The sequence below is a fragment of the Rhopalosiphum maidis genome, chromosome 3, assembly GCF_003676215.2.
Source record: "Rhopalosiphum maidis isolate BTI-1 chromosome 3, ASM367621v3, whole genome shotgun sequence".
Taxonomy (NCBI): Eukaryota; Metazoa; Arthropoda; class Insecta; order Hemiptera; family Aphididae; genus Rhopalosiphum; species Rhopalosiphum maidis.
In genome coordinates, this window is record NC_040879.1 from 17,122,722 (window position 1) to 17,143,608 (window position 20,887).

Consider the following 20,887-nt stretch of genomic DNA (forward strand, 5'->3'; position numbering starts at 1 on the left):
TATAATTATTCACATTTATTTATAACTATTTTTGTATGTTTCCGATTTAAAAATTCCGTATGCTGCTGCGAGTCTCGATTGAAAAAAAGAACCACATTTGAACAATTTAACCGTGGGTCACACGCAATCGAAAAAACACGACAACCAGTCCAGTAAAAATGGTTAGGTGCAGTGGTGTACTTGGAGGATTTGACAATCATTTGATTCGTGCAAATCGTCAAATCTTCCACTCTTCCAGGGCTCTAGATATAGGTGCACTCAGTATCAATTTCAACTCTACTAGGTTCACGACAATTTAACGTAAAATATGTGATAAGATACAAATATATAATAACTATAAGGAACGGATTTGAATGAAAATTTTATTTGTTTCTGAATGTCCGAAAACATTGACTTTCAAGCACATAGTTCATTTCATACATCAATAAATTAAAAAATGTAATTTTATTTTGCATTTTTTTTGACATTTTTAGTGCATTTATATGTTTTAAAGTTATTTTTATAAAAGAATCGATATAATTTTATAAAAATTTAGTTAAATTCATTTTAGACGAATAATTAATAAAAATAAAAATTTTTTCAATGTTAAAAATAATTTTAAAAGTATTTTTAGTGAGTTTTTTAAAAAAAATGTCTTATGACATTGCATCAAACCGCATTTTTTTTAGAAAATTTTTCAGCAAAACCTATTTCCGATAAAATTGATTTTTAGGTACTTACTTCTAATAAAATTAATAACTGTAGAAACTTCAAATTTTTAACTTAATATGTATATTAGTATTTTTAGGTATACAAAGTATAATTATTATAGACCTTTTTGTGCTATTTATTGATATTTTAAGTTTGTAAATTTTTAGCTCTCTGATTTGTTTTTTCGATTTATATACAATAAGATGTTTGTTTTTGATTAAAATTTTTTTATAATTAAAATATTAGTGGTCAGAAATGTTTTTATACGTATTTTAAATTAAAATATCTAAAATTGACATTTAAAATATCTTTATAAAATTCACTAAAATCAAGAATATTTGAAAATTATTTTATAATTAAAATTTAAAGCAAATTAATAACCTATACAATTTGAAAATGTAGTATAATGTTCCTTGTGCATGTTTTTTTTTTATTGGAAATTAAAAAAAGCTTATAGCGTCAAGTAACATACATTTTTTTTAAGTGGTTGCAGTTAAAATTGTTACGCAATTGGATATTCAAATGTATAGGTATCCTTTGAATGATTATCGCTTATTTATTATTATTTAATAATATTAACTATAGAAACTTGAAAAACTCCCCTATTACTTAAATTATAATAAATTTTAAAAATGTAATATTTAAATTAATTTTAACTATTTATAACACGAATTTATTTTTGCCATTTTACGGTACGCTGTTATTTACTTATATCAGTTAGGTACTAATATTACATAAATTATGTCACTAGTAGCAAAAAAATGACGAATTATACACTACATACCCTACGTACGAGCTTTACCGGCAAAACGTCAGTGTAAAGCTAATAGGTTATACAAGTTGCAGTATTAACAACGACAGCTCGATTGTTGGCCAACAGGACCAGTTCTACATATGCATTGAGCCCAATTTATCGCGAACAAATAATTATAATTCACACACACACACTTACACACAAAAAAATGCGTAACAACTGTGTGTAATAACCTGATTTCGGTAGTTCGACAATAATATGATATTATTTCGATAAAATTTCGCCCTGGAGGCACACGTCTCGGACGCCGGGGTCGCGCAATCCTGATATAATAATATCATGCCGATCTATATGTACCCGGCCCCACCCACCAAACACCCCCCGACCATGGACAACGAGGGCCGAGCCAGGCGGATTGCTGGTATACGAGTATATAAGCCTGAGCGCCAGCCACCAGACTTTACATTCAGTCAAAACGTTCAGTGACTTCAACGCACTCAACAACCAACAAAAAAAACTTATTTATTCGCCATGGCAATCCAAGTGAGTATACGAGTTTTTATAATTATTTTTTCCTCCATCACCCCGCAATCTAAAATGTGAAAACATGCTTTTTTCGTATAGAACAATAATATAATTTTATTTAAACAAATGAAGAAAATCCATTTCGATATAGATACGGTTTGTTTCATTCAAAATTTTCCCATCGTATTCTTTTATAATTTAGATCATTATTATATTAAATTATATTAAATTTAAATTATTTTGCATTTCAAACCATTTTAAATCGCATTCGAATTTTATTTTAATACATTCGTTGGATGAAAATTCCATCGATAGTAATAATATATATCACCCTCGACGAATACGATTTTTATTTAATGCCGAATGAATCTATAAGGATAACAACCCGACTTGCTATTCCGAAATGCTGACGCCCCTTGCCGGTTACAGTCGTACAAATAAAAATCGTTTATTAAGCATAGTCGTTTATTATCGCACACCTTACAAATGACAGCTATAGCCAATTTAGATTACAGTCACATCATATCGGACATTCCGCTGCACTTAATAATAATTACGACCCGGTCGACGACACGTGTAGGCACCGAGAAAGTATAATATTATATAATATAGTTCGTCTAATTACATAGTAGGTCGGAAGTCATCGAATCCATACAACAACCTTGGTTCTACTAACGCAAAAAAAACTTCGTAACAGCAGCTGGACCGTTTAATTAATCGTACCATTTATGCCTATACATAAACTATACATAATAAACAGACCACTTCGTTTTTTCCGTTTTCACATTTATCTAGTTAACACTAGAAAATCTCAACGGGCGATACAATATTCTAAACACCTCATCGATACTGTACGCCTGACGGCTCCGGGTATAAATTATATACGAGTAATTACATATAAAACACGTTCTAAAATAATACGTATACGAAGCACATGGCTTGTAAAACTACATATTTTATATATTTTTGATTCAAAAAACACAATATAGGTAAATACCTTATTAATCATGATATTGTCCTGTTTTTCGTTTCAGACCGTCGCCGTATTCGCCTGCGTGCTCGCCGCCGCAATCGCCGCCCCAGCATACCCGACTCCGGCTGCTTACCCAGCACCCGCCGCCGCCTACCCAGCACCCGCTTACTCCGCACCCAAGTCTTACGCCCCGGAACCCGCCTACGCCCCGGCCCCGTACAACTTCGAATACAGCGTGCACGATGACGCCACATACGACATCAAGAGCCAATCCGAATACAGCGACGGCAACGGATACGTCAAGGGATCCTACAGCCTTGTCGAACCCGATGGCACCAAGAGAATCGTCGAATACACCGCCGACGACTACAACGGTTTCGTCGCCGAAGTGAAGAAAGAAGGCACACCCTCTTACAGCTCCGCCCCGGCCTACAAGCCCGCATACAAGGCCCCAGCTTACCCAGCTGCCCCAGCCTACCCATCGGCCCCAGCTTACCCAGCAGCCGCCCCAGCCTACAAGCCAGCTTACTCCGCTCCGGCTTACTCCGCCCCGGCTTACTCTGCCCCGGCTTACACCACACCAGCTTACCCAGCTGCCCCAGCCTACCCAGCTGCCCCAGCCTACCCAGCTGCCCCAGCTTACGGATACTCCACCCCCGCCCCAGCCTACAAGCAATCGTACGCCGCCCCAGCATACAAACAATACTAATTTATAATGAATTCTAGAAACAAATAATTTATTGTATTTTTGTGTAAATAAAATTTCAAATTGTCAACAACCAAAAATATGTCTTACGCTGTTTTTTATAATTGGAATATTTTACTTAATCACGCTGCACTTTTCTGTTTTTTACACACTAAATGTGTGATCTAAATAATCGGATTGATCGATAAAATATATATATGGACTTAGGGGAACTCGAAAACGCATACACGGTAGCGTTGGTTATATGGACATGGCATATACGGCCATGGTGTATCACAAGATAGGAAATGGTTATTTTTGTTTGTTTTTTATTGTTCATCAATAAACAGATCAAAGTTGGTACCCAGTGACAAGCGGATTGGATAAGTCAGCAAATCCAAAAGTGATTGCAATGCTCTATGAATCGTCGTCTCTATTCCTCGCAATAAGAATTTGTGTACGAAGACCCACACACCTGGTGTAGATATAAGACATAATAAGTAAAAGAAAATGAATATGTGCAAATCTACTTATAGACCCAGTTGAAATAAAACACATTTACAGTCATCTATTGCATTAATTGAGTGATACTTATATAGATGCGGTTTGTTCGCCTTTGACTCACCGCGAGTTTATTCGAGTCTATTATAATATAACCTCGGACTGTGGTTTGATATATTATTATTTATTATTTAATATTATGATATAGGTACAGGTATGTCTATGAGATATAATATAGTCATATTTAATACTAAAAATATATCTTGTTTCATAAAGTGTTCTAATTTTCAATCGAATAACAATGATTCACTATGGTTTCAGTAAAAATTAATTATAAACGGCTATCGCCCATCACTAGAAAATTAGATGTTTATTACCTAGTAGCATATATTATTAAAATGGCATTGACATACATAATGTAAATATTTCATCATAGTGAACAGTATTTCAATATTAATTACCAGGCTTACTACACGTCATTCAGTAGTCAATATAGTTAATACTTATAGGTAGGTTTTCAAAAGAATCGAGAGGTTAGTGTAACTGTACAGTCGTAGACAGATATAATCATACCTGAAAAATGTAATGTTTCGTTATTATTTTCTTCAATAAAAAAGGAAACAAATGTTTTTCGTGTATACGTATATTATACTCATATTGTGTAGAGTTAATAATATAATTGTATTGCAATAATTACAGTGTACCAAAAATCAAAATTGTGAAATTGCAGTTTTGGTAAACGCGGCCTCGTCCACCCAACATGTCTGTTTATGGGACATTTGTTTTTAATAGGGACCCTAAACAGAGATATACTTATTGAAAGTACGACGCTGAATTGCACGATTTTTTCATCATTTCATATTAATAGTGATTGTCATTATGACAATAAGGCTGTAAGCAATTAAATTATCTACGTACTACGCATATACATTGAAATGTATACTTATATGGCACTTATGGTTTTCAAATTAATCATAACTTTTTCAGATTGAAAATAAAATATGAAGTTATTTAAATTTAAAATATTACCTACATTAATGTCGAAAATAATTGACATAAATAAATATAATGCCTATGTAAGATGTTAACTAATAATTTCAGTCTAAATACTATATCATTCTGCTTCTGTGGTGTCATGTAGCCATAAATAAACCATACAAAATACCTAAAACAATTTTACTCGAAACAAAACAAAAAAAATGTTATATTTCAAATTAAATTTAGAGAGTAAATTTTAAATTTTGTGCGAACAATTAGACCAGATATTCTGGTTTACAGCCAATTACTTATTAATTTGTTATAAACAAAAGTAATTCCAGTATTAAATTATTATTAATCTTAAAAAATAATGTGGGCTATTATTACGTTTTTAAAAATGAATCTTTTTGTATAATTTAAGCTATGTACAGGGTGATTCTTTTATCGCTAAATACTCAAATACTAATATTTTTTCAGGTGTTGATTTTTTTTTTTTTAATTTTTTAGTTTCATGCTTTTCTAAAACTATATAACATTTTTAATTTTTTCATCCATTTATATTTAATAGTGAGATCACTAGGTATCAACTATTGATTTTCAAATGGCAACCTATATTTTAAATGACATAAAATAGTAGGGATTTTTTTATGATTTTAACGTTAAAATCATTAATTTTCATTTATTTGTTAGTGAGTATAGATTCTCAAAGTAGGGTAATTTGAGGTGTTTATTCTATAGGTTATTACGGCTGTGAGGCATTGGTAACTGTAGGTACAAGTTCATCACCGCACGATAGTTGATAAACAATTTATTACGTATGATTATATAAAACAAGAAATCTATAAAAAAAACATTAAAACCGAAAACCGCCCAACTTTTAAAAGCCATATTTCGCTAAAAAATTAACGAAAAAATAATAATTTGAACGTTAAAAAGCATAAAAAAAATAGCCCTATTAATTTAATACAATTTAAATATAGATTCTCATTAGAAAATCAAAAGTTGATAGTGGTTTTATTATTAAATAAAAGGGTGAAAAAAATAAAAATGTTATATAGTTCTAAAAAAAGCATAAAACTAAAAATTTGAAAAAAAAAATTGAAAAAAATCAACACTTGACGAAATAATAAGTGTTTAGTTATAAAAGAATTACGCTGTACAAACATCATAAAAAAAAAATGTAATTGCAAAGATTTAAGTTTAAATACATCAAGAAGAGTATAGGACCTATAGTAAAGCTTCATTCTTTTTCTCAGTTTCTCAGTGAAAGGATTTTTGATGAAAATTATAGTTATGTTTTATCACGCTCTTATAAATTAATGTCTTAGAACATTAAATCAGAGGGATTTTATATATTCGTATATTCTAAAATAATTAAGCATTAAAAAATTAATGTTATTCAATAAAGATTTAACAAAATCAACTATTTTTTCGATATTTACTACTTAAAATTTCGAAATTTCATATTTCTTTTTTTAACATTGACTTCGTGAGTCTTTAGTTTATTTATTTAATTATAATTTTCAATTGTTAAAATTAAACAAAATATAAAATTAATAGTTTGTTTTGGATATTGGATAGTGTATTTATTTTATTTTTAAAATATTAAACATTATCATACTGTGCGTTTGAAATCGAAAACTTTATAAAATTAAAAAATAATATTATTTTAATAAGTTAGTATACAGTATTTAAATAGATTTTATAAGATAAATAAGAAGAAAATATAAAATTATATTAAAATTATTAAAACAAATTAGTGTTTGATGTTTGATAAGAATATTATCATATTATTATAATATATTATTTTTATTTCAGTATATATTATATTGTATATAAGATATGGTACGATAAAATAATAAAGTTCTAACTGAAATTGAACACTAAAGATAAGCTACTTTAAATATGATTTTATATGCCAATCTACAGTAATTGTAACTTATGACCATAATATATGATTAGTAGAGCTAGGGACTTCATGCCCTAAGAAACCTTAAAATATGCATGAATTAACTATTTATGTTTTGAATAATCACTAAATATGCTATTAAAAATTAAAATATGCATTTAAAAATGTATATTTGTATTAAATAATAATATATGTAGATATGATAGATAAATAGATAAATTTGATAATATAGATTAATTTGATTAATTATTTTGAGATAATTATTTTCTTTTTTTCAGATTTGTTTTAGTCTAAAACTAAATTTTTTAAATTTTTTTAAAAAAAAACTTAAATTGAATACATACATTTGTATATTTTTAATATATACCTTGAGCATTACATTGAACTATTAGATATTTTCTTAAGTTGGAAATTAAAAACTTACCTGTTAATATAAATAATTGTCAAATATACACTTATAAATAATAAATGGTCAAATATGCAAAATATATGCAACTATAAATTTTAAAATTTTAAATATAAAGTCGTATTGTTATGAAACAAATGTCTATATTACTTAGCTATGTTTTTAATGGTTATTTAAAAACATGCTAACTCCTAAAAGTCGCGACCCCTAATAATCATTAGGAATTAGGTATTTATTTTATGAATTATGATAATTTTGAAAGTAACTATTAGCCGTAGTAAGATAAATTCTAAAACAAACCTAACAAAATAATACAATTACTAATCTAATAAGGATGAAAAAATGTATATAACAGCAATGTGATCATTGCTTAATAAAACGAAATTATTATATTATGTGTGATATTTCAGCTGGTCGTACACCCAATATTTCTTATGACATCATTAACTTGTTCTTTTTTTTTTATGTACAGCAATCGTAAAGTTTGTTAATTAAAGCCTTTAGAAAAATAATTATGAAATGTAATTGTTTCTTAGCCATGTTTTATTAATACACTTACTGGGATATAGAAAAACATTGCTAGATGCAGTAATACACATCCAATATAACCGACATCACATTACATGAAATCAGGAAAAAATTTATTTTAATCCAAAAATTATTATAAACAATATAAACATTGTATATGATGCACAATTAGTGACAGTATTTGTTATAATCCATTATTTTATTCCAAGAATATCTATAATATATTCTGCTATGCTTGCTTTCTCATTTTCATTCTGTAACAAAAAATAATTTGAATACAAACAATATGCTTTTAATTAACAATATTATTTTATTTAATTCAATATTCCATATAAATTAATTGTATGTACAATTATGAATATTGGGAAAAATTAGTTTATGAAATAATTTTATGTAAGAAATCAAAATTAATTGTGGACACATCAAATTAAAATTGACAATAAAATTAATGTGTATTTCAAATTAAATATTTTTATTTAAAAAACATATTATTATAGTGTACCCTGACCTATAAAATACATTTGAATTTTTTGTTTTTCTTACTTCCTTACATTTTTTTAATCTGGCCTAAAAAAACAGCTACTAGTGTCATGTTGACAATCTGTTAATGTATTTTTTTTTTAAATAATTTTTTATTATGAATATTTCAATGAAATTTATATATCAGAATAATACAAACAATATTCTTGAAAGGTCTAAGGTTCATGATACAAATGTAATTCCTATAATATTTTTTAACTATTTATTACGTGTACTATTTTAAGAATTTAATAATAATTCCTAAACTTGAGAATATCTCTTGTTTCTGAAAATATATAACATGAAATATATTTGCGTTTATATTGTAGTAAAAAAAGGTGTTTTTTATTTTCATAAATCTTATTATAATAAGGCGTTATAAGACTCAGTGGGCAAAAAATTAACATATTGCAAATATGTAACTGAGAGTTACAACATAACTGTACTAGAATTTAAATTGTTAAAATAAATTAAAAATACACAAGGAAAGTTTGTTATTTTACCAACATTTATATCTTAATTGTAATAAAATAAACCTACTTTTAATTTTCAACTGACTCATTATTAATAAATCAAAATTCAACCAGGGAACACTGACAAACTTAAACATAGTCATCATTATTTAAAATAATAATCAGTATTATAATAATTTTCAAATATTATACACCAATAGAGCATATTAAATTGCAAGTTCAGGTTCAATAGTTATTTTATGGATCTTATTGTTGACCAAAAAATAAAAATTAAAAATATATTATGACAGTTTATTATAATTATGTGTTTAAGTAATTGTTTATATATTATAAGATTTGTAAAATTTCCAAAAAAAAACAGATAGTTAATCGATAGTATAGAATCATATTTCCGTTTATGTCCAATACTTAAATAATAACTTTTAGTGTAAATTAAGTACAATCCTAAATTTTTTCTCATTATTATTACATGTATTTAATAAATACTTCTATTATTACTGAAATAAGAACACGGGAAAGAACTTCAGAGAAATATGTATACCTAACTTTAATGTCAAACAGGTTATCTATTTTAAGATAAAAAAGTTACTCCAACTAAAAACAAAATAATAAAACGTGCACTAACTTTTTGAAATATCAGTATATTACCAAGATCGTGATAGTGTACCTAACGCTCCAGGTAGGTTATACCTTAATTTACAGAGCGCTCACCAATGACAAACAACGGTTGAACAACATATAATTTTTCATTGCTCACACAATTGTGTTAAAGTTCTGTAGTTTCTGGCGGAATTACTCCTCCTATACCTGTGGGCTGTGATAGCTATTTTTAGTCAATCATTCGGTGCTTAATAATATCAGCCTTCAAATGATTTGATTCCTTCAAAATGATTCTAAATTTGGCAGTCAGTATTTTTTTGGTAAAAAAAATATAAAATAATTATCATCAAAGCTTATTATTACTCATTTTCATACAAACTAATTGAAATAGGTAGGTATATGTTCAAACATTGTTCGCAAGAGTATGTTAATAAAATAAAATAATATTATGACGCAATATTCTACATTACCAAAAACAAATTGTTGCAATTATAAGTAAATTATCATTCTCATCATTAATATCAGTATTAAAAGTATTTTTTTTAGTTGGTGTTTTTTTTTTTTGGTGCAAGGTTTTTTTTTGTCACATAATACATATTAGTTATGATACTTGTATTATTATTCTTTATATAGTAGGCACTTTTTAGCAGCCTTCTTAAAAGATTTTTTCATTTTTTCCAGTAAAACTATAATTTACACAGTTAAAAAATAAGTATATTAAAATAATTAAATAAATTATTTAAATGTTGATACTTGAATATGCTCAGGCATGACCTGCAAAATTTAAAACACTAAATACAATTTCATATTAGTTCTTTATTTATTCGATAAAAGGCAAATTGCGGAAATATTTCCAAACTTTAACTTAATTTGAGGGGAGACTGTAGCCTCTTAATCCTCTCATCTGGATTGGTACTGTTGTACATGGCCTGCAAATGAAATTTGAACATGCCTATGATATAAAATATAAAATTACGATTGTCGATCATCTAGATTCTAGACAATAATTAGGCGTATAGAAAGCAAATTTAAAATACTTCATGTATAATAATGACATTTGAATGGCATAAAGTTACTGATTTACCTACTGAAGATTTAAGCTAAATTATAAACTTATTTACATTAAATTTAAACTTAAATTAATGAGCAAGTACATACGAGACATTTACACTGACCCTACTTGAAAGAAGGGCTCATCCATAGGCGTACATTTGGTTTGTTAGAGGGGGGAGGCTAAAATTATAAACATAAAACAGGCCTGTGGAAAGCTTCGCCCCCGCACTATCTACATAAAAATTTAACAATTTTATTATAACATATATTATAGATAGAAAATTATAAATACTTCAAAATTATTTATTTAACAAAAACGCACACATTTTAATTTAATCATTAATCATTAATAAAATTTTCTTTATATTAATTTAATTAACATTAGGTGTGTATTTATGTTCATCTGAAAATTGCTTAAGAATGGTCTGATCGGAATGATTTTTTCGATTAGCGATAATAATAAACGCTAAATACATTACACATTACGTACCATTTCTGGAAATCAATTTTGACATGACGTATACATAACCTTTTATCGTTGTCGTTATAAAATATTAACGTGGCTCAATCATTCTAATTTTATTCTATATTTACAATACATAATTCATGCATGCACATTAAACGTTCACAAAACACATACCTTTCGGGTATCCTATTTAGGAATTACGTAGTACATTTTAGAATTTTAATAAATTTCTAATAAAAAACATGACATTTGTTGAAAAACTTTTTAAAAAAAAGTAGGGGGACTATACTAATGTTTGGAAGGGCTAAGTCCCACTAAGCCCCCTAATTTATGCCTATAGGCTCATCGATAACAAGCACGCAAATTAGTTGTATTTTTTACTGTGTTTTTTTTTACTCAGAAATCCTGAGTTTCGGTGAAATTATTGACAAGATTTAAAAACAGATAGCGAGAAAATGTTTGTGAACACTTCAATAAAGTTCGACTTAAAAAAATTAATTTTATAATAGTAATATTAAAATTAAAAATATAGATTACTTTTAAAAAAATGTTTATATTTTTTAATTTGTATAATTATAATATAAGTACCTATCAATTACGTTAATAAGCATAAGTTTATAATAAAGTGTTTTTGTATACAAAATAATTATATTTTAACCAATACAATTTTGTTTAATGATTTAGGGGTCCAACATTTTAAATTATACTGGGCCCAGTGGGCCTATTAATTGTTAAATTGGGATCTGCATACATCATATAAATTTAAAAAATGTTTCGACCGTCAAATACTCAATTACAAATATTCAATATAATATTAATTTATAAGATACCTAAGCATAAATATATTTATTATTTTTTTTTTAAACATTTCCTAACTATGAATATTAGCCAGAAAATTGACATTGCATCAGATGTATTTTGTTCTTCATCTTCAAGTAAAAATGAAGAAATGCATACTGAGATTTCAAAAGTAATGAAAGTTAATTTTCTAACTGTTTCAAACTTTATGACCACAGTTGTATAATCACTTTGCAATTGAACATATTCTACTTTCCATTATAAATTATAATACTGCACTAGTATAGTGTGTAGCAATTCTCAGATACATCCGTATGGTGCGATATCACTGTCCAAGTGTAGTAAAAATTAATTAAACAGATGGAAAATGCTATTATACTATTATAGCATAGTAATATAAAGATAGACTATCTATCTTAAATCGTGCCGATAATCCAAACGATACGCATGATTGACGTGATCAACTATTGACTACGATCTCAGACGGCTCAGATGTACATAAACTTAGTGTCTAGAACAAACATATTTTTAAATTGTTCGCTCCAGCGTTGAGTACTATCTATATTATGCAGGTCACAGTAACAAAACATTATGGTGTGTTTATGATTTGTAAATTGGAGTAATAAAAGTTTAACCACCTCTGCCCAATAAAACTGTTATTGATAATTTATAAATAGTTAACAACTAAATCATTTCGAATATTTCGAAAAAAAAAAAATTGAAATTCATCATTACAAAATTGATCATAAAAAATACACCTCTAGCGATATACTTACGAGCATATGTAAGATTACAAATCAAAAAAAAAAAAAAAACCATACATGATGTGTAACACAGATTTCTATAGGTACTATACCTACCACATAATATGTAATGTAATAGTGTGTGATGTGTAGTTTTAATAAGAATATATTATAATCTTATACAAGAACAATTTCAAATTACATAAGTTATTGCTCATTAATGTAATCTCACAACGGGCATTGAAATTAAAAATGTTGCTCCAATACAAAATTAGATCATTTTCCTGCCCACTATATATAATACTGACAATTTTTAGTGTGGTTAAAATTTATTTGCTTCTTTGTGCTAAATTATATAATATGAAATCAATAATTTTAAATTGAAAATAAAACCAATATATATAATATTTATGTTGACATTACGGTATGCACTTTTAAAATAACAGAGCAATGAAAAATTTAAAAAAGACAATAAAAAAAAATACCAAGTAGAAATATTTTAAGCATATTTGTATTGTTTTTATCTATGTATAGGAAATTATCATTTCTTAATTATTAAAAATACTTTTTAGATAATTTTTCTGTACAATTTGTTTCGAACTCTGCTGCAGTGGCTTCCACCCAGTTTACCACAATAAAAAAAAGGTTTCCACGGGTAAACCGATATCTGTATAGTGTATACAGGTATATAATATGTTTCACGTAGGTATACAATAAACCCACCTGTGACTATCGCAATCAATTCCAGTAAAAGTAAGTACCGATTTAACGTGTTGCAACATACTATACCTATATCCGTCATACTTTATTAGAATGCCGTTGTATGCTTTATTAGCATTAAGAATAATAATCGTTATTGGGTATCCATTAATAAATGATAATATCGATGACATTAGTGGTCCTAACCGAATCATGCCTATCTGACATTTTTACCATAATTACCAATTAAAAGATAAAATTATGGTCGTGCGAACCGTTTTGACAATTTTGATTTTTCCATTAGAGCATAACATGTTTTGTTTAGTATTGTTATCGCAATTTCTGAACAATATTTTGAGCACTTAAGGAACGGGCAAATGTGTCACCCGCCACTGTACCATACAGTACCATGGATCGTGACTGAATGATTTCCTCCCGTCATATAGATGAATAGACAATTATTTTTAATAACTTTCTTAGCATCTCGTCGTAAACAAAATTAATTGATAAAATAATTGTTATTAACAAACATTACATTGGTACATTTTTCAATGTCAAACTCCAATCACAACCAAATAATGTTCTAGTTTCACGTCTATATACATTCTATCTGACAAACCAGTCTCCAGTCTAAAACGGTTGTTGCGTAAATATCTCAGCCAACACGAACCGTTAATAAAACAATCAACTTACTTAATAAATCTTTGAATCTAAAAAAGAAGGGTACGTTTTAATAAAAAATCAGTATCGAAATTATATGACAAAATCAATACGGTATAGAGATTATTAGAACTTATTGACTCCAAACTGAGATTTTGATACCTCGAAAAATCATGAAAAACATATCATAATGAAGTTTAACAGTAGGTACTAATAATTGACAGTATACATTTAAAAAAAAATTAACAAACGATTAAAACTTCCAAAAATGCAAGAAAAAATTAATATTAAATAAACTTTCTACAATGTTAGATATAGTCCAAAACACATTTTCTACTTATGAAAAACCACGTTATTAAATAATCAGTGTATACTAAAAAAAAAAAAATATATACAAATTTAGGTAAGAACCAAGTACTTTCTGATAAAATTATAATACAAATTTAAATTACGGGGATTATTTTAAAAATGTTCAAAATGTTTATAATGGAAAACTTTTAATATTAAACAGTATTATTTATGTTAAATACACCAATATTGGAATGGATCATTTTGATTATTTTGTTGCAAATCAGAATGATAGAAATGACAGAAATTATATTTATAATTATATAGTACCAGTGACTTGATATTTTGATACATCTACCTGATATAATGCATTATATAATATTATAAAACGTATACAAATACATTTAAAATAAATTCCAAAACTAATATATTTTTTTGATATATTCAGATTGTATATTTACCATTTTTAAATTTCTTAAACCGGATCATTTAAAAGGTCAATTTTTTAAATTTTAATGGCATCAAAAAAAAATGTCAAGACTATTTTTAACGACTATGATCATTAAATTACGACGAAATTTATAGACGAATTACGACAAATTATTTTTGGATTTAATTGGATATATCACCATGTATCCATATATCCATGTACATATTTACGATGATCAGGCAATACGCTTAGATTTATTATAAGTACTGATCGTTAATTTTGTGAATTCGAATGCAAGGTTACGGGGAATACGCCCCGCTACGCTACCATATCGTCGTGAATGGTCGCGTACCACCAGACACCGAGTCACTCGCCGGCGGCGGTGAATTCTACGCTTGGACAAGCGTATATATAAAGCAGATCGCCGTCGACAAACTTTACACTCAGTCAACGTTTAGTGAATCAAACACACTCAACAACCAAAAAAAAAAAACTTATTTATTTACCATGGCAATCCAAGTAAGTGTATCAATACGTATATAATTAGTTATGTTACATTTTTTTTAAACACCATAAGTACGTTGCCTTTTGTCATTGGATCATAAAAACCGACCGCTCCGATGATAAAGTTTAACGCATTAAATTGCATATTTACATGCCTCTAAGTGTGACATACACAAACATTTTATTATAGGCTATACTTTAAAATACCTATTTTTTATTTAACTATTTTAATGTCATTCAAAATTTTGATGAACTATTTTTTAAGTAAATCTTTTTACTTAATATAACACCCCATTGGAGACAAATAACGTTAGGTACTTTTTATTTTTGATTCGATTCAAGTTCAATTTGAAAGACAACCTTTCGGCATTCGGCTAGACTTATAATTACAGGGCAGCTACCGATCCACGAGAAAGTGTTTCAATTAATTAACGTGGTAGTAATTTAGTCGTTAATACATAACATAATATTATAGATCGGTGACTAACCTTGTACCTTAAGTGGTGTAACTATAACAATGTCTTATCGATTTTTCATAAATACGGTATAGGCAATAATAACAATAATAATAATATCACGCAATATCAATCATTATTCTACCAACACAGAGAGTTTAATTACCTGGTATAATATCATACCATGGTAGGTACATTATAATCGTCTATTGCCGATACCAATGAATTATAAACGTTGCCGTCCTTAAATTAAATAATACAAAAAATAAGTAATTTAACAGAACTAAATAACGATAATCATATATATTACATAATATCATGGCGTGTGACATCGCGTCAGTTAGAAAAACTCATATAATATCATATTAACTTGTGCCATTCTCTTGTTACAGACCGTCGCCGTATTCGCCTGCGTGCTCGCCGCCGCAATCGCCGCCCCAGCATACCCGACTCCGGCTGCTTACCCAGCACCCGCCGCCGCCTACCCAGCACCCGCTTACTCCGCACCCAAGTCTTACGCCCCGGAACCCGCCTACGCCCCGGCCCCGTACAACTTCGAATACAGCGTGCACGATGACGCCACATATGACATCAAGAGCCAATCCGAATACAGCGACGGCAACGGATACGTCAAGGGATCCTACAGCCTTGTCGAACCCGATGGCACCAAGAGAATCGTCGAATACACCGCCGACGACTACAACGGTTTCGTCGCCGAAGTGAAGAAAGAAGGCACACCCTCTTACAGCTCCGCCCCGGCCTACAAGCCCGCATACAAGGCCCCAGCTTACCCAGCTGCCCCAGCCTACCCATCGGCCCCAGCTTACCCAGCAGCCGCCCCAGCCTACAAGCCAGCTTACTCCGCTCCGGCTTACTCCGCCCCGGCTTACTCTGCCCCGGCTTACACCACACCAGCTTACCCAGCTGCCCCAGCCTACCCAGCTGCCCCAGCCTACCCAGCTGCCCCAGCCTACCCAGCTGCCCCAGCTTACGGATACTCCACCCCCGCCCCAGCCTACAAGCAATCGTACGCCGCCCCAGCATACAAACAATACTAATTTATAATGAATTCTAGAAACAAATAATTTATTGTATTTTTGTGTAAATAAAATTTCAAATTGCCAAATCAATGTTTTATTTTTTTTTTTACTTAGACTTACTCTCATAATATCAAAGTCTACAATCTGAATTGTTGGTCTTTGGGTTATACTGGTAACTATTTAAGTAACCAAGTACCTAAAAATTACTTTTTACATTTATTTATCACACCATTTGGGGAAAATATGATGTCCAGGGGGGTACCGCTCGTGTTTTTTGGAAGGTGTTTTTCAATATAAAAATTATTAAATCAACGACCTTTGGAATAATAAATATCTGTAACAAGTTAAAAACTCGACGAAGAACCCTTTTACATCAGTGAAATTATTCCTGCGACTATTGATTGACCGACAAATCGGCAAAAATTACTTTTTACATTTATTTATCACACCATTTGGGGAAAATATGATGTCCAGGGGGGTACCGCTCGTGTTGTTTGGAAGCTGTTTTTCAAAAACAAAAATTATTAAATCGCTTTTGGAATAATAAATTATATTTAATATGTGATTTTCTGGAAATATATTTGAACCTAAGCTAAGTTTTGTATACCAAACGATTCGGCGTGTAATTATCTATCAGAAAAATATAAATCATAAAGTTTGGTTGTGTATTATAGGTTTTTTACAACATATGGTCCGCAAAGTTAAGAAATAACGTATTCGCAGCTATTCGTAAGCAGCATGGACGTTTTTCAAAAATATATGAAAACCTATTTTCTTTAATATTGCACATATCGACTTGATTTTTATTTTTAAATAATCAGAATGGTATCCTTAGTCATATTTTACTGATGGAAAATTTCCATCAACCCTAAAACGATATAATGGGGTGAAAATTACGGTATTGTGGATCGTCAAAACACATAATTTTTCGAAGCAATTTAAAAATAAAAAAATCATAGTACTTTAGCAAATGTTATATGAAACTATTCAACACATAGTGGTCTATCAGAAAAAATTATGTTCATAATCATTAGGTAAAAAAGAAGGAATAATAGCCTTATTACGTTCAAAAACGAAAAAACGCGCTAAAACGATGAAAATATACTGAATAATTTATGTTTAATACGTAATTTTCTGGAAATATATTTGAACCTAAGCTAAGTTTTGTATACCAAACGATTCGGCGTGTAATTATCTATCAGAAAAATATAAATCATAAAGTTTGGTTGTGTATTATAGGTTTTTTACAACATATGGTCCGCAAAGTTAAGAAATAACGTATTCGCAGCTATTCGTAAACAGCATGGACGTTTTTCAAAAATATATGAAAACCTATTTTCTTTAATATTTCACATATCGACTTGATTTTTATTTTTAAATAATCGGAATGGTATCCTTAGTCATATTTTACTGATGGAAAATTTCCATCAACCCTAAAACGATATAATGGGGTGAAAATTACGGTATTGTGGATCGTCAAAACACATAATTTTTCGAAGCAATTTAAAAATAAAAAAATCATAGTACTTTAGCAAATGTTATATGAAACTATTCAACACATAGTGGTCTATCAGAAAAAATTATGTTCATAATCATTAGGTAAAAAAGAAGGAATAATAGCCTTATTACGTTCAAAAACGAAAAAACGCGCTAAAACGATGAAAATATACTGAATAATTTATGTTTAATACGTGATTTTCTGGAAATATATTTGAACCTAAGCTAAGTTTTGTATACCAAACGATTCGGCGTGTAATTATCTATCAGACAAATATAAATCATAAAGTTTGGTTGTGTATTATAGGTTTTTTACAACATATGGTCCGCAAAGTTAAGAAATAACGTATTCGCAGCTATTCGTAAGCAGCCTGAACGTTTTTCAAAAATATATGAAAACCTATTTTCTTTAATATTGCACATATCGACTTGATTTTTTTTTTTTAATGATCAGAATGGTATACTTAGTCATATTTTACTGTTGGAAAATTTCCATCAACCCTAAAACGAAATAATTGGGTGAAAATTTCGGTATTGTGGATCGTCAAAACACATAATTTTTCGAAGCAATTTAAAAATAAAAAAATCATAGTACTTTAGCAAATGTTATATGAAACTATTCAACACATAGTGGTCAATCAGAAAAAAGTTATGTTCATAATCTTATGTTGACATTACGGTATGCACTTTTAAAATAACAGAGCAATGAATAATTTAAAAAAGACCATAAAAAAAAATACCAAGTAGAAATATTTTAAGCATATATGTATTGTTTCTATCTACCATGTATAGGAATTTATCATTTCTTAATTATTTAAAGTACTTTTAAAATAATTTTTCTGTACAATTTGTTTCGAACTCTGCTGCAGTGGCTTCCACCCAATTTACCACGGTAAAAAACGTGTTTCCACGGGTAAACCGATATCTGTATAGTGTTAATAGGTATATAATATGTTTCACGTAGGTATACAATAAACCCCCCTGTGACTTTCGCGATCAATTCCAGTAAAAGTAAGTACCGATTTAACTTGTAGCAACACACTATACCTATATCCGTCATACTTTATTCCGAATGCCGTTGTATGCTTTATTAGCATTAAGAATAATAATCGTTATTGGGTATCCATTAATAAATGATAATATCGATGACATTAGTGGTCCTAACCGAATCATGCCTATCTGACATTTTTACCATAATTACCAATTAAAAGATAAAATTATGGTCGTGCGAACCGTTTTGGCAATTTTGATTTTTTCATTAGAGCATAACATGTTTTGTATAGTATTGTTATCGCAATTTCTGAACAATATTTTGAGCACTTAAGGAACGTGCAAATGTTTCACCCGCCACTGTACCATACAGTACCATGGATCGTGACTGAATGATTTCCTCCCGTCATATAGATGAATAGACAATTATTTTTAATAACTTTCTTAGCATCTCGTCGTAGACAAAATTAATTGATAAAATAATTGTTATTAACAAACAACGTCTATATACATTCTATCTGACAAACCAGTCTCCAGTCTAAAACGGTTGTTGCGTAAATATCTTCAGCCAACACGAACCATAAATAAAATAATCAACTTACTTAGTAAATCTTTGAATCTAAAAAAGAAGGGTACGTTTTAATAAATAATCATTATCGAAGTTATATGGAAAAATCAATACGGTATAGAGTTTATTAGAACTTATTGACTCCAAACTGAGATTTTGATACCTCGAAAAATCATGAAAAACATATCATAATGAAGTTTAACAGTAGGTACTAATAATTGACAGTATACATTTAAAAAAAATTAACAAACGATTAAAACTTCCAAAAATGCAAGAAAAAATTAATATTAAATAAACTTTCTACAATGTTAGATGTAGTCCGAAACACATTTTCTACTTATGAAAAACCACGTTATTAAATAATCAGTGTATACTAAAAAAAAAAAAAAAATATACAAATTTAGGTAAGAACCAAGTACTTTCTGATAAAATTATAATACAAATTTAAATTACGGGGATTATTTTAAAAATGTTCAAAATGTTTATAATGGAAAACTTTTAATATTAAACAGTATTATTTATGTTAAATACACTAATATTGGAATGGATCATTTTGATTATTTTGTTGCAAATCAGAATGATAGAAATGACAGAAATTATATTTATAATTATATAGTACCAGTGACTTGATATTTTGATACATCTACCTGATATAATGCATTATATAATATTATAAAACGTATACAAATACATTTAAAATAAATTCCAAAACTAATATATTTTTTTGATATATTCAGATTGTATATTTACCATTTTTAAATTTCTTAAACCGGATCATTTAAAAGGTCAATTTTTTAAATTTTAATGGCATCAAAAAAAAATGTCAAGACTATTTTTAACGACTATGATCATTAAATTACGACGAAATTTATAGACGAATTACGACAAATTATTTTTGGATTTAATTGGATATATCACCATGTATCCATATATCCATGTACATATTTACGATGATCAGGCAATACGCTTAGATTTATTATAAGTACTGATCGTTAATTTTGTGAATTCGAATGCAAGGTTACGGGGAATACGCCCCGCTACGCTACCATATCGTCGTGAATGGTCGCGTACCACCAGACACCGAGTCACTCGCCGGCGGCGGTGAATTCTACGCTTGGACAAGCGTATATATAAAGCAGATCGCCGTCGACAAAC

General features: G+C 29.0%; 1 protein-coding gene across 1 annotated transcript; it reads left to right on the plus strand.

The window, feature by feature from the left end:
* The first annotated feature begins 1,836 nt into the window (after window positions 1-1,836).
* LOC113556292 (cuticle protein-like) lies at window positions 1,837-16,767 on the plus strand. The gene is made up of 3 exons (XM_026961146.1): window positions 1,837-1,987; window positions 3,004-3,650; window positions 16,032-16,767. The coding sequence occupies exons 1-3, from the start codon at window positions 1,976-1,978 to the stop codon at window positions 16,693-16,695; spliced, it is 1,323 nt and encodes a 440-aa protein (XP_026816947.1). The 5' UTR covers window positions 1,837-1,975; the 3' UTR covers window positions 16,696-16,767.
* The last annotated feature ends 4,120 nt before the right edge of the window (window positions 16,768-20,887 follow it).

What these genes read in the sequence shown, in the direction of transcription:
- LOC113556292 (XM_026961146.1), top strand. An exon ending in CCAGCATACAAACAATACTA is followed by an intron (nt 3,651 to 16,031) that starts ATTTATAATGAA and finishes CTTGTTACAGAC; the next exon opens with CGTCGCCGTATTCGCCTGCG.